The 14654-nt window shown below is 34.1% G+C and overlaps 3 protein-coding genes across 4 annotated transcripts in view; 1 reads left to right on the top strand and 2 right to left on the bottom strand.

Moving 5' to 3' along the window:
* LOC126854147 (ecdysone receptor) overlaps nucleotides 1-2211 on the bottom strand; it is a 41000-nt gene extending 38789 nt beyond the window's left edge. Inside the window, exon 1 of the mRNA XM_050600564.1 lies at nucleotides 1352-2211. The gene's annotated coding sequence lies outside the window, so the exon portion shown is untranslated. The remainder of the gene's footprint in view (nucleotides 1-1351) is intronic.
* A 1439-nt stretch (nucleotides 2212-3650) lies between these two features.
* LOC126854131 (WD repeat-containing protein 35) lies at nucleotides 3651-8748 on the bottom strand. Its single transcript, XM_050600532.1, has 3 exons — nucleotides 8713-8748; nucleotides 8409-8630; nucleotides 3651-8241 (listed from the first exon to the last, which is right to left on the bottom strand). Exon 3 carries the CDS (start codon nucleotides 8178-8180, stop codon nucleotides 4629-4631), a length of 3552 nt encoding a protein of 1183 aa, XP_050456489.1. The 5' UTR covers nucleotides 8181-8241; nucleotides 8409-8630; nucleotides 8713-8748; the 3' UTR covers nucleotides 3651-4628.
* A 28-nt stretch (nucleotides 8749-8776) lies between these two features.
* LOC126854138 (kinesin-like protein costa) lies at nucleotides 8777-13564 on the top strand. 2 transcript variants are annotated; one of them, XM_050600550.1, is made up of 2 exons: nucleotides 8777-9199; nucleotides 9380-13564. In XM_050600550.1, exon 2 carries the CDS (start codon nucleotides 9396-9398, stop codon nucleotides 11952-11954), a length of 2559 nt encoding a protein of 852 aa, XP_050456507.1. In that variant the 5' UTR covers nucleotides 8777-9199; nucleotides 9380-9395; the 3' UTR covers nucleotides 11955-13564. The 2 variants fall into 2 exon arrangements, with proteins under 2 accessions (XP_050456507.1, XP_050456508.1); XM_050600551.1 differs by having other exon boundaries at nucleotides 9356-13564.
* The last annotated feature ends 1090 nt before the right edge of the window (nucleotides 13565-14654 follow it).

Below are 14654 nucleotides of genomic sequence, written 5' to 3'. Positions count from 1 at the left end.
ATATATTTTCATTTATCCTTGACTATATGTGAATAATGTTAGCTAATTCTTAATTTCTGTGATAAAAACCAAACAATTTGCTTTATAAGATCTAATTAAAATTAAATTTGTATTAATATAATTCAGCTTTACATGATTTTTTTCATAACTGATCATTTAATCCACAAATCACATCTTTTTCTCAGGCTTCTTATAATATTGATTTATATTGCAAAATTATTTGATATTTTGTGTTTCTTAAAGAATGTGAATAAAAATTAGTATCACTAAAATCAAATATGGTATCACCTTAATGTATAGATACGTTTCTTTTAAAAAGTATTATCTATTAATTTTTCGAGCAGTAGTTTACATGTAAAATTTTCTTAAAGAGATTAAAAAATATTTGGTACAATCTACAAATAAAAAAATTACTTTACAAAAATCACTTGAAGCTAATATTGTCATAAATATATGATATATAATAATTTATAGTAATTAATAGTATATTATTATGTGATACGATTAACATACGATTATTGCACGAAAAATCTTCAAATATATTGCACAATCAATGTATACATTTCTAATCGGTCATTGCATCCCAATCTTCACAAATATTTGTACAAACAGCAAGAGACAGAATATTTAACGTAAAAACTCTCAGCTCTCTCTCTCTCTCTCTCTCTCTCTCTTTCTCTCTACGCGTTATGTTAAAAATTAAATTCAAACTTTAAAAGAAAATATTTCTCGATTATTGAATTCTTCTCAAATTTATACACGTTATACATTAAAGATTTGTATATTACATATAGACAACTTTAAATTTCTCAATTTTTATTAAAAATAAAGCGAGAGGCGAGAGAGAGAGACTTTAATTTCACGATTATTCGACATCATTAAATCGATCGATGTTTACATTCGATTAATTATAACTTTGAACGATTTCGATAATGTGTCAATATAACGACAGCGTTGTATCTTTGCCAATAATAAATTCTCAGACATCTTGTGAACGTCAACGAATTGTATCTCGCATTTGTGCGATCGGAAAGTTCTCGTCGTGCGACGCGTCCTCGCGCGAAGGTCGCGCCTTCGTGTGAGTGAATAGCAAATGTGCGAGAGAGATACAGAAAGAAAGGAAAGGAGGTGGGAGAAAAAGGAGGAAAGGTAGAGAGAGAGAAAGCTAAATCAATCTTTCCATATACATGGATAGGACTACTCAAAAAAAATCTCCAATTAAAATTCGGATAACTGCTCATGTTTAATTAACTTACTCAAATGCGATATTTATCTACTTGCGATGCTGTCTCGATACGTCACACAAAAGCATGTATTATTTATCCTATAAACATATAAAAGATGTACTCACACATAACAGGAGGTACGTAGCGTAGAAATCTTAGGCAGGATTTTTCCCCGATCCTCGAAATCTCTCAGATGGCACTCATATATGCACTTACACACGTGTAACACGTCACTTTGCTCTTTTCTTTTACCGCACCACCGTACGTATAGGTAAAGGTAACGCAAGAAAAACCGCGAATGTGTAGCTATCAGATCCCTGAAGAGAGAAGCAAAGTGAAAATAGTCGCGAATCTCCACAAACAACGTCTGTTTAGCCTCGCCTCTCGCGAAAGCGCGACTGATTGCTGTCTTCGTTGCACTCTTTACCATTCGTCACCGTCCGAACATCTTCGTCTCTTACTCTCTCTCTCTTTCTCTCCCTCTCTCGCATCTTATCATCCATACACTTTCAATTCTCTCTCTCTCTCTCTCTTTTTCTCTCTCCCTCCCTTTTTTATTGTCTCTCTGCTTCTTTTACTTTCTTTTTCGTTCGAGTCTTTATCCCCTTTTCCATCTTTTTTTAGTCTCAAAAGCGCATTTCTGTCTTCGATTGTTCAAAGAGGACGGAGAATCGTGTTACATACGATCAAGAGAGACAGACAGACGATCAGATAGACAAACAGAAAAGGATAGAGGCAGACGGAGGGAAAGGAAGAGAAAAGGGGATGAGAGAGAGAGAGAGAGAGAAAGAGGGAGAGAAAGAGAGAGAGAGACGCACGTTAATTTGACAAGAAACAATGCTATAAAGAAAAGATGTTCTTCTTCGAAGAAAATGCAATGACACACGCACGTCACAAACTCCAATTCGCTATGAGTACAAGCACGCGACTGCAGTGTTCATACATGCTACGGAGTGACTCGCGACTCTGCCATCGACTTCGACGGTGACGCCGCAGCGGCGGCAACTGGAAACTACACGCGCGAAGTTTGATCTCATCGTGGAGAAAGGAAAACTGACATTGCCATTGCCGTTGCTTCACAACAATCAAAATAAATATTCTTATTTATCGCGAGAAAAGCATGCAATTGCGAATTTTATTCCGTGAAGATGAAATTATTTAAAAGAGAAAATAAAAAACCAAAAATAAGAACAAAATAAATTAAATTACATAAAAATTAAATAAACTCTTTAATGGTATCTTTAAAGATTGTGACACTGACTTTGATACATATCGATTAGAGGCTTAATACTAATATATACTATTGCATATATATATGTTTGCACTTGAGAATATTATTTATTTAACATATCTTTTTTTACCGTTATCTCAAGGTTTCCGCCAGTGAATTTTATATATGTTTATTTACATTGCAAACATTTGCCTCCATCAGTCTAAATGTCGTTGACATTCATTAAAGTCAATATTATTATTTAAATTGATGATATAAATAAATATAATAATCATTGTATTATGTAAATTGAAAAGTAGAAAAACAACATTTTTCAGGCTAATATGTTTTTAGTTCAAACTTCACATAAAAAATTCTTTGTGGAAAATCATCGTTAGCCAATCAGGGACGCAACGAATATAAATCGTAGAGTGTTCCATTTGACGAATGTTTCAAATTATTTGATTGATCAAAGGAGGCAGATTTATTTGCTCCGATTAGTCAATTGAATAGATTGAATTTTCTGTAGCATTAAAGCGGAGCGCATATATAGACTTATATAAATATAATTTTGTACGTTCACATTAATGACAACATTGACAGAATAATAAAGAATTAAATAATTTTCTTGCCTATTTGTAGAATTGGATAGGAAAAATAATTATTCTCACTATCATTCTCCTGTTTTTAATTGCATCATCACCTCTTCCCAGAGCATTGTTTAATGGAGAAAGCATCTAATGTCGCACTTCTGTTTTTTAATTTTCTTGTTAAGCCCGTATCAGATTTACACATTAAAGATTAAAGAATTGATGGAATTTGATTAGGCAGAACAAAAGGAGCTAAAATTTCTTTGTTCTAATTCATCAAATTCAATCATTTCAATTTTCAATCGATGCATAATCCGATATGGGCTTTAGATATAAGATCGCGCATATAAAGATTTCTCTCTTTAATATACGAAAAAGCTATAAAATAAAAATTTTTTTAGAACAGTTTGGCGCTATCGAAAAACCGAATAAACATAGATTTATAACGATATAATTTTACATATGCACAGTCTCTTTCTTTTTCCTTCTCTCACGTCTATCTTTAAGAAGGGACAATTATTAAAGATAAAACATAATAATAAAGATAAATTTCTTTATACAATTTTCTAACAATAATAATAAAGTTAAAATTATATAAATTATAAATATATAATCTAGAGTTAATAAATATTTGTCTTATTGTAACTTTTAAAAAATAGTAACATTTCGACACGACGAGAGATCAATTATCAAAAAGCTTATAGTTATCAAGCTTAAAAGTAAAAATAGCTGCATAATTATGATATCAAAATTCCATGATAATAGTAAAATATATTCACGCTTACATAACATTGCAAATAGTATAATAAAACTAACAGATCCATTCCTTTAAACAATAATTATGTTCTACAGCAAATACACATATGGCTACATAATGTCAGTAATAACAAAGTTATCAAAATTATATTCTTATTAGACCATAATTCATCGCAATGTCCATAGTTAAAAATTTTATTACATCAAACTTTTATCTATCCATTTTTTTTTCAATGTTAATGAAAATCTTTGTTGTTTTATTGTTTTTACAGTGGGTCATCAATATAAGTAAAATATAAATAAAATAAATATTCTTCATTAAAAATTGATATAGATCTCGTTTACTAGATATATAATATGACATTAAAAATATATATTAGTGCAAAACTGAAAAAAGTTAATATGTCCTTAAAAATGCACTTTGTTCGTAATTTTTGTTAACATTCATTATTTGATTAAGGCACGAAAATAAAAAAGGCACTTTATCTCTTTCTCTCTCTCGTTACACTTCTTAATTTAAATTATTTATTATAGTTAATTTATATCAATTAATGTACTTTTGATGATGATAAGCAAATTCCAATTATATTAGAAATTATATAAACTAAATATTATATAAGTAAATTTTTAATATTATTTAATATTTAATATTTAATTTTTAATATTATTTAATATTTAATATTATTTAATATGATTTCAAAATCGCGAGATAAAAAATTTGTCATTTTCTCATTGCACAATTATTAAAATATTAGTTTTGCAAATTTTTTTGATAAAAATTAGATATATACATAACAGCTTTGACAAATATATATATATATGTATCGATGAAAATTCTAGCATCACTTACATATATGTGATAGTGCTGTGACATAAGGGGCAAGCATTTATATTAACTACGTCGCGTTCCGTCGCAACATGATGTCTGCAAACAGTGCAAATCCACGCAATACTAAGGTCCATCAGCGGTTTGCCCGATACAATGCAGGCCGGGAACCTGGTCGAGCAATTAGGACACACGATGCACCAATCGGGTACCAGGGTCTCGCAATTGACGCATTCCGCTTTGTTATTGCGGGAGTCTTTCGGAGTATGCTTCATGAAGATATTCACAGCCAATTCTTCGTACTCTTCTTTTTTCGCTTCCGAGATCGTCTCAAGTCCTTCCAATTTGATAAAGGCCTTCGAACAGGTGGCGAATGCGTGGTTAACGGCGCTTGATAGCGCCAATAGACAGTAAATGTCTTCTACCTCTAAAATATCCTCATAATCTCTCAATCGTAGGGCCGTCTTCATCGCAGCATCGAAACTGCCATCGTATAACTGTCTGTGCGCCAGCAAAAGAAAATGATATGCCTCAGCACCTCGCCAAGCATTTTCTATGATTTTAGTATCTTCATTGCTTTCGGTAAGACCCATAACGATGTTACTGCGACCACCTTTTATCGCCGGAACGCTGTTGATATGATCCTCAATCAGCAATGCTGCGAGAACGTATATCTTTTTGACGCGCAAAGGATACGACTTGGATTTGGCTTGCTCCTCGGCAAGACGAAACAATAATTTAGCCGCTTCCAAATTGTAGTTGGCTTTCTTGTACAGCTCGATCGCCTGCAGACGTTTACCATTCGATAATAAATGATTAGCGTATTTGTTTAGCAACTCACCAATTTGTGCCATCTTATAAGTTTTCGCTAGATCAACGGCTTGATCCCAATGATTCAGACGCACACATGTATCCACGGCAAGTTTCACATCGCCATATTTGATATAGGCTGCCACTGCTTGCGAACTCATCCCCACTGAAGCCAGCATTCTTGCTACGGTTTTCAGAATAGGACTTTTGTCCGGTAACTGGTCCACTGTTGCTGCCAATTGATGGAAATCTTCCAATTTGTAATAGCATTGAATGAGCTTCTCCAGATTTCTCCCTTTTTCGTAGTATTCCTTCGCGCTCTCCCAATTTTGTCTTTCGGCAAAATGGTCTGCAATCTTGTTGTACGCGTGCTCCATCTGCTTATCTGAACCTCCGATACCCATTTTCATCAGCTGCACAACCCGGAAGTAGTCACCTAATTTTTGGCGCAATGCAATCGCCAAGTCTCTTCTGTCTATGTCCAAATACAGCTTCTCGGCCTCGTCATAATTACCAAGAAACGCTGCTACTTCGGCCTTCTTCAGCTGGTCATTATGCACATTTTGTAGACGTTTGATAAACTGTATGCCCAGATAATCTGTGCATCGTACCATGGCGTTTTCTGCCGTTTCTAAGTCAAGCTTCGTCAACGCGGACTCGGCTAGTAAACGCCACAGACGTGGATGCGGATTATCTTGAATGAAATTGTTGGCCTCCTTTAGACCCACCTTGGCCAGCAATTCTCTCGTGTCTCTGAGAGATTTTACTTCTAAATCGACGATCATATCTTTTTGCGTCTCGTCGGGTTTCAACATGAGATCGTCTAACAAAACGCAACGTATCTCCAAATCTTGGAATGTACAAATGTATCCAGAACAGGCTATAGGTTCTTCGGGGTCCAGTCCTCTCAAAACATACATCCTGGTCTTCTCCATAATCGCCAAGAGCGCAGGATTGTCCTGCGCCCAATGCATGTCCCATACGTCTTTTCTCTCAAACTTGGCTATATCTTCGCTCGTGTCTCCGTCTTGCGAATTGGACGAATTTTGCGGATCCAGATCCAACATGGTGAGAATACCGTTGGCATCCATGATAGAGACACGCGTAGACTCGCAATTAATGGCAATTCTGTGCAATTTACGCGCCGTATTGTATCTGTTCGTGAGCGTAATTTGCGGCAGGGAATATCGTTGGATCATTCCCGATTCTCTGCCAACTAAAAGAACTTTCTCAGTGGCGTAAATACAACAGATTGGATCCATGCTAGCTTTCGTGCTGATAGGAGTCTCGAACGTACCATCCTTGTCTAAATCCTGAATAACTTCTGTCACGCCGGTCGGTGTTTCGTCTACATGATAGATCTTGTATTTGCGCATCCTGCTGGGCTGTAACATTGAATTACGAGGCGTGCGAAAATGCCATACCAAGAAATTATTTTTAGATGCAGCTATGACCATGTTGGCGGTCATAGTAAGATGTAACGGTTCTAGATCCATGAATTTAGAATCTATCGGTGTGGCGATAGTGTTACAAACGAGCAAAGCGAATTGTTCGGTGGCTTGAGCAGGATCATTTCTCACAGAGAGCACGCAGTGTTCCCCGTGCGAGGCTATCGATATCAAGGATCGCATATTCTTGGTGCAACATGTATTGTTACTCGTGTTCCAGAAAGTCACACAGATGCCATCCTTGCTGATCTTCTCGTTTGTAAAGACAACTGTGTTACTAAAATAAGTCCATTTGTAATCTAGACGAATATTTGCGAAATATATGTGCGAATCGACAGATAAGGCGACTCTAAGAGAAGCTTTTTCCCATGAGCAACATGTCACTTCTTTGCCTGGTATCTTCAGGGTCCTCACATGCTCGCCAAACGGTGTATAAAATTGTATAACATTCATGTCCTTTGTCTCTCCATTATTGAGTAAAGGCATCATGCCTGTTACTGCCAAAAAAGATCCGCAACTGTTCCAACTGCACCATGAAGCAGTCACTCCAGTCTCCATCATAATTGGGTTATCGTCATTGGTATCTCGCATTAATTGTATCATACCATTGCGATAGCAGATAGCAAGAGTAGGACAATCTATGGCAACATAACCATTTTTTCCATCGTACCATTGTAATGCCACTATGATCTGAAACTGAGAAGTATTTAATGAAGGTATACTTAGTTTTGTTAGGAATACACCTTGATTATTGTAGAGATGAAGTTCTCCGTTTTTTAAACCAAATAGAAGCAATTTTCCATCTGGAGACCATTGTACAGCAGAGAGAGATACATTCTTCAATTCTTTACCCCAAATCCTATTACCATCAACAGAACCAACAATCACAGCTCCATCTTCATAGACTATACATATCTTTTGACCATCGCAACTCCATGCCATTCCTGTTACTACAGACTTGTTGCGATTGTTTATCATTTCTTCATACCATGATCCTTTGTACAGCATCCAAACAATTATAACTCCATTTTGATCACTTGAGGTCAGTTTCTGATACTCTTCATTCCATGTAACCACTTGAACATGACCATTATGGCCTTCTAGAGGCTGATTCATACTTAAATTACTCGCTGCAGCCAAGCCTCGAGATTTCCCTCCACTGTGCGATCCATTGACATTGGAATCTACTCGTAACACCTTCAAAAGACCATCTTCTCCTCCCACAGCAATGTATCCATCTCTTTGATTCCATGCTATGCAGTTTAATCGAAAGTTGTTTGGTATGGAGATTTTCTTACTCAAATATACAAACATTGCTAATTTATGTCTTTAACGAGTCAGTGACAATTTTTCACAGAATGCGACGCATTGAGCTCTGCAATCAATATATCTAACTTATAATAAATTATAAATTTTATTTTTCTCTTAATAATTGTATTCATTTTATAATTTCATAATAAAATATAAATGTAATGATTTATAAGAGAAAGTTAATAAAGATAAAAGGAATAAAAAGATAAGATCTCAGAATAATTTATTTACATTGTTATAAGAAAAGTTTCATATTTTATTATGGAAAGTAATATCCGAAATAAACTGTCAAAGTTATATATGTTTGACACAGTATCCGTCAAGTTTTCCTTAGCAACGAAGACAATGTACATAGAAACGTATAAACTATACTTATAAACATAGAACAGACCAAGAACAGACTACAAGCTCCTGCTGTGAAAAACAGCGTGACAACATGAAGGATAGCGATCCCTATAATAATAATAAACACGAGAATGTTTGAATGTTTTACCCTATTATATTATATTACCGATAATGTAAAAATTTTACATACCAGCAGCGAGTCTTTTTTTCAATCACATTACTGTACACTATTTCCATAAGGCTGGTCATCTTTAATAGTATTTCGTCGGTGCCTAACCTGACCTCGTTGATGTATCGTGTAATATAAATAGTGGAGCACCTTTTAATTTCGTTATTTATTGTCATTCTGATGTTTCGCAAATAAATATTTAATTGTTATTTTTATGGAAATGACTCATTTTATGACGTACTATTGTATGTAGTATATGTATATGTACACATACGCAATTTCATTCTTGGAATTCTATTCTATAGACATTGCTCGTAGTTGGCATCGACTCTTGCTTGAAAATTTTTAATGAATAGATTTCGTAAAAATTAAACCCTCGTGGTTTCTATTTATGAAATCGTGAAATATAAAGATTATATGTTTAAAATGCGTTGTGCAATTCTTTTGTATAATAAGAAATTCTGGAATATGATTCTGAGACATGGGAGATAAATTAGAAATCTTATTAGTAAGTACCCTAAGTATTAATATATTATCGAAACAATTTTATTACAATCTATATAATATGATATTATGTATGGAATATTAATTTGAAATACAATAGTTTTTATTGTCATAATAATTTCGCTTAAGCGTAACTATGAGATAAATGAAAATCTTGCAGGTATAAATTTTCTTGTTTGTGCAGACAAAAGTTTTATTGCATGAGATTATATGAGACGGATAAAATGATGCATTACGGGCGATGGAGTCAATATCAAGCAATATTGAATAATCATCAATGTTACGCGGCATATGTTGAGACGATGCCATCTTATCAACATCGTGATCACGAACGTCATCAATTAACCGAAGAGGAAAACGAACAGGCCGGTGACGAGACGCATGACACAATGACCCCTGCTACTTCTGGAGAACGTAGTTCTAGCGCAGATTTGTTTAGATTAGAATTTGCAGCTGCTCAATGGTCTAAGTTGGTCTCTAATGCGGAAGGCCTATTTACAAAACTCATGACGAATAATATCTTGCCACACACCGAACAAGATCAAATTGAGCAATGGTTATGTATGAAACAAGAGTATGAGGAATGTATAGCCAGTGATGAAACCACTAGTTTACAAGGATATGCAGAGAATACAAGGAGATCATTGGAACGTATTGAAGAAGTAACCGAAACCGATGAAAAAACGGATGAATCTGCAAATCAAATAAAACTGAAGCTTAATTCCAATTGTACCTCCAGTTCGGAGAGTGAACTATCCGAAGCCGATGAGGATGAGGATGAAGACGACGAAGAGGATCAAAGTGATGTGAGCTCAGAAAGTCCAGATTTTCTAGAGAAGCTGGATGAGTTTATGAACAAATTTAAAATAGAAACAGATATAATTGTCGGTTCTAAAAAGGACGATTTCAGAGAAACAAATATCGGGCTTATATCTCCTCCAGTGACAAGATCTGTGAATAATAATTATGTACCAGTAGCTCATCCTATACCATTAAGGAATCCAAATTCTAGGAGAAATTCTATGCTTCCTGGTTCTGATATGTGTAATGAAGTATTAGTCTTTAATGATAGTTTGAAACCTAATCAAATTCTTGGAAACCATATATCAGAATATACTAAGCCATGTATGTTAGATAATCGTGAATCGGAAATTAACATTAATGATAATGCCATTAATGATGATTTTCTTGCAATACAAAATGACAATTCACCAGATTTGTTGCTTGATGCTCTCAAAACCACAGAAATACCTGAACCCATTAAGGAATTGAAAGCTCTAACGTTAAATAATGAAGCGAAGCAAACACAAGTAAAGAGGATTCAATCAAATTTGGATGGAGCGCATAAACGTATCGAAGAACTACAAACGACTATTAAAATTAAACAACGTTTTATAGCGGATATGATTAAGAATTCTGATACGCGTACTAATGCGAAGCAAAAATTTCAACGTAAACGAAGTAAATTGGAAGAAGAATATTATAATAAGAGAACACAATTAGTGCAGGCAGAAAATGCATCTATGTACAGAGAGTCTGAAGAGAAATCGGTGAAGGAACACAAGAAAGAAATTGAATTAATGAAAAATATGGCAATACACTACGAAAAACGATTGATGGATATAGACAAGATAAAGCAAATTGCGGGTGATTCAGCGAAAAAAGTTTTAGAGCTTGAAGCGTCACTAAATACTTCCAAGAAGCAGATGGATAAATTGAAGCGGCAACTAAAACGGGAAGAAGAGCGTAAAAAGCAATTAGAAGAAGAACTTGCGAAAGATCAACAGAAAATTCGCGAGCTTGAGGAAAAATATAACTTAACTGCTTCCAAGTTGAAGGAAATGCAATCGGAGAGTGAAGATGAAAAATATAATACGAAATCGAAGACTGATTGCTCGAGTAAGAAAAAGAATTTATTAGATGTAAGTGCGAGAATATCTCATCTGGACCATGTTTTGAAAGAAAAATCTATGGATTTGGAGAGAACCGCGGACACAGATGAGAAGGAAGCGCTACGGCATGAGATTAGAAATTTGAGGCACACCCGGGACTGTTTGGTAGATGAAAAATGCGATTTAGATGAAAAATTTCAAAAGGAGAGAACCCTGACTACGGTCGAGGAACGCAAATTGCTGGAATGCGGCGAAACCATCGAGGCTATCGATGCAATGATCGAGCACAAAAACGAAATGATCTGTGGACGAAAAGATTTTGATGAGAATCAATCTCAACGTGAGAAGGGCGAAAGGATGCTAATGGAACGCTTGAAGAAACTTTCTCACGGTGAAATAATAACGTTATTTATGAAATACTTTCGCAAAGTAATCGATTTGAAGGAAAGTTCGAAAAATCTAGAAGTTCAAATAACAGAGCTAGAGGCGCACATTGCGAATCAGGATTGGCGGCTGATGGAAGCCGAGAGACGAATGGTTTTGATGCAAAAACAGTACGAGGACAAATTGCATCATGTATTCAGGCATTTTGCGGAGGAGACAAGCAGCTCTGGTCACGAGAGATTGGATAAGGATTCCGAACTCGCGAGGTGCAAGAAAGAGAACAGGGCTCTGAAAAAACGATTGGCGGACGTCGAGGCTCTACTCAAAGGTACAACACCCCCGCGTGCAGCTAGTCCTTGTAGAGCTCTACAGCAGGGATTAAAACAGATCGCGCCTAATACTCGTTCGACAACTAAAGTAACGAGACAGCGAAATAAGCTGATAATTCAAAAGACGACCGACTGCGATAAAAGAAAAAAGTGAATTTGTTAAAAAACTCTGTTAGTTTCTTTTTTTTGTTGCATATTGGCAAAGAGAGATTTGTTTAAATATACTAGCGATTTATTAAATATACACTTTTTTTTTTATATATTCTACATTTTTACACAGTATCTTTCTCTTCATAAGTATTAAAATTCGACAGACTGTATATAGAAATAAGTTTCGCTTTTTAATACAATGAAAAAATAGTAATCTCATAATTGATATGGATTATATAATGTGTGATAAGTTTTAGATGTGAAAAGTAATTATATCTACTTATTTCGTATTTTTGTAGGATATGTATTGCTACGTCCTAAGATCATATTAATCTTAACACTTTGCGAAATGTATTACTATATTAATATTACGATAGTGTTAATATTAGATAGGTGTCAATATTAGATATTTGTTTATAGGAAATTAATTAGTTTGACGATTATTACACTCGTTAAGAGAAATTCATATTCACAAAGATGGATTTATTATGTACATTTAATTGCATGCGGTTTACCCACGTTGTATTTATTACAGGATATATGTAGTCGTAATTCCAAGCTCATAATTATTAATATTTAGGAAAACAATAATCAGGAATCTTGTTCGCGTATTTGCATGCTGCTCGTAATGCTATCGCGTTATTATTTTTAGTAAGTATTTATCACGTTCATAATGTAATAAGATACGGCATGATTGTTTCGTGACAAGAAAATTTAGACATTTACACGGTTTGCGAATAGCGATGTTCAATTATATACATATACATTAAATAGTAACATTTAAATCCACGTAAAGTGGATTTTTACAACATCGCGGATTCAGCTCATTGATTGTATTTCCTGACTACGTTAATATTGTTCGTGTATATATTCGAAAGATATATTGAAGATGGACTTACTGATCTCCGTATTATTAGCTCTCGCAATGAATTATGTATCAAATTATTTATATCACTTGTAATGTTATTGTAAATCTATTTATATGACGAATTTTTCTTTTTTTATGTATTTGAAATACTAATTATGCCACTTTTATAGAAATTATTTTAGGTACATAATCTTCTGTCAAAAATTAATGTTTTATTTATATTTTATAAATGAGTAGGAAAAAGAGAGAGAAAGAGGAGAAAAAAAGAGATATATGTATATTATATTATAAGAAATATATATGTATAATAAGAGAGATTATGTATACTTTATGATATTAGAAACTTGTAAAAGCGAAAGATTGACGTGATTTCGGTTGGAAAAGAATTAATATTATTTCGTCAAATGTATAGAATAATTTTGATTGTTTAGCGTAATACATATGATTCTGAATTCTGAGTTTAAAATATCAATCTACTTTCAATATAATTTATTGTAATTTTGTAAATAAATCGATGCTATATACATATAAATTTTCGTTTCTCCAAACTGATTAATTTTTCGAACGCTTAATAATTCATTGTAAAACAAAAAAATTTATTAGAAATTTGTATTTTTCCAAAGACGACTTTCATAGATCTGATTTAGCTAAATATACAATACAATTAATGACAATGTAATGGATTTATATTGAGGTCTTTAAACCGAAATAAATATATCTCATATGATCTTGATTTAAATATATAAGATATCCCAAACATGTATTAAGCGTCCTTTGATTCATATACATGTCAAAAGTCAAGGATTTTGGAAAATTTTAGTTTCTGTCAATATTGTTTTAATAAATCGATAAAAGTTAAGACAAATAATAATCTCTTATCAAATTTTCGTTAAAGAAACATCAATTTTGTCGTGAAACTTATGACTGAACAAATATATTCACAAGGGAAGGAGGTTTCGGAGTATGTTTATCAGTAATACCATAAATATTTTATTCTTAAAGTGTTATCAGAATTGATGCGGTAAAGTTAGGGAGAATTGTAAATGGATCTCCGCAACATCAATATCTACTGAGGGTGATGGATCGCGCGATTACACACATGTTTCCGAACGTGTATATATCAATATGTGCGAATCGTTGTTCCAAATTTGCGCCCGCTAAGTGGCCGAGAAGTACATTTCACGGTACGATGCCCACGAATTGGCAACCGCATCTTGAAGACACGTATAATTTCCCGACGAATTTGGTCCGATGATCGATCTGAGATCCTTTCTAGTATCCAGGACCGTTATCATGCTCGGCACGCGTGAAAACGCGGGTGATCCAGATTTCAAAAGAATAGGAGACACTGCATTGTTTGTTGGAGCGCATCATCGAACACAATAGCGGATCTTATAACTCTTTTTGTATTATTTTAATATTATTTATATATACGATGAAACGCGCTTCTTGTCCGTACCGTTTTTATTCGACCATATAAAGATGCAAGAATTCACCTGAATTCTTTCCGTGTTCAATAAATAAAAGTCTTTATGTAATCCCTACATTATGATAAGACTAAGCCGTTGAACGGCTTTTTACGCTTGTAACTTTTTTTCCCTTTTATTGGAGCTCCTGCGTTCGCAAAGTTTCGATCCTCCGATAAATTTCAGATTTAACGACTACGTGATCACCTGGTATGTCAATTAAATTACACCAATATAGATTCGAAATGTATTTTTTATTTTCGCTTGATCTTATCTTTTCTGCTAACATTATATAAATCGCCCTCAATATGTACATGTGTATAATAATACGTGAAGCTTAATTAAGAAGAATGGATATTTTTAAAGCAAA

Source organism: Cataglyphis hispanica, chromosome 13, assembly GCF_021464435.1.
Source record: "Cataglyphis hispanica isolate Lineage 1 chromosome 13, ULB_Chis1_1.0, whole genome shotgun sequence".
Classification (NCBI taxonomy): domain Eukaryota; kingdom Metazoa; phylum Arthropoda; class Insecta; order Hymenoptera; family Formicidae; genus Cataglyphis; species Cataglyphis hispanica.
Note: the sequence above shows the minus strand (reverse complement) of the source record. Positions and strands in the feature narration are given on the sequence as shown.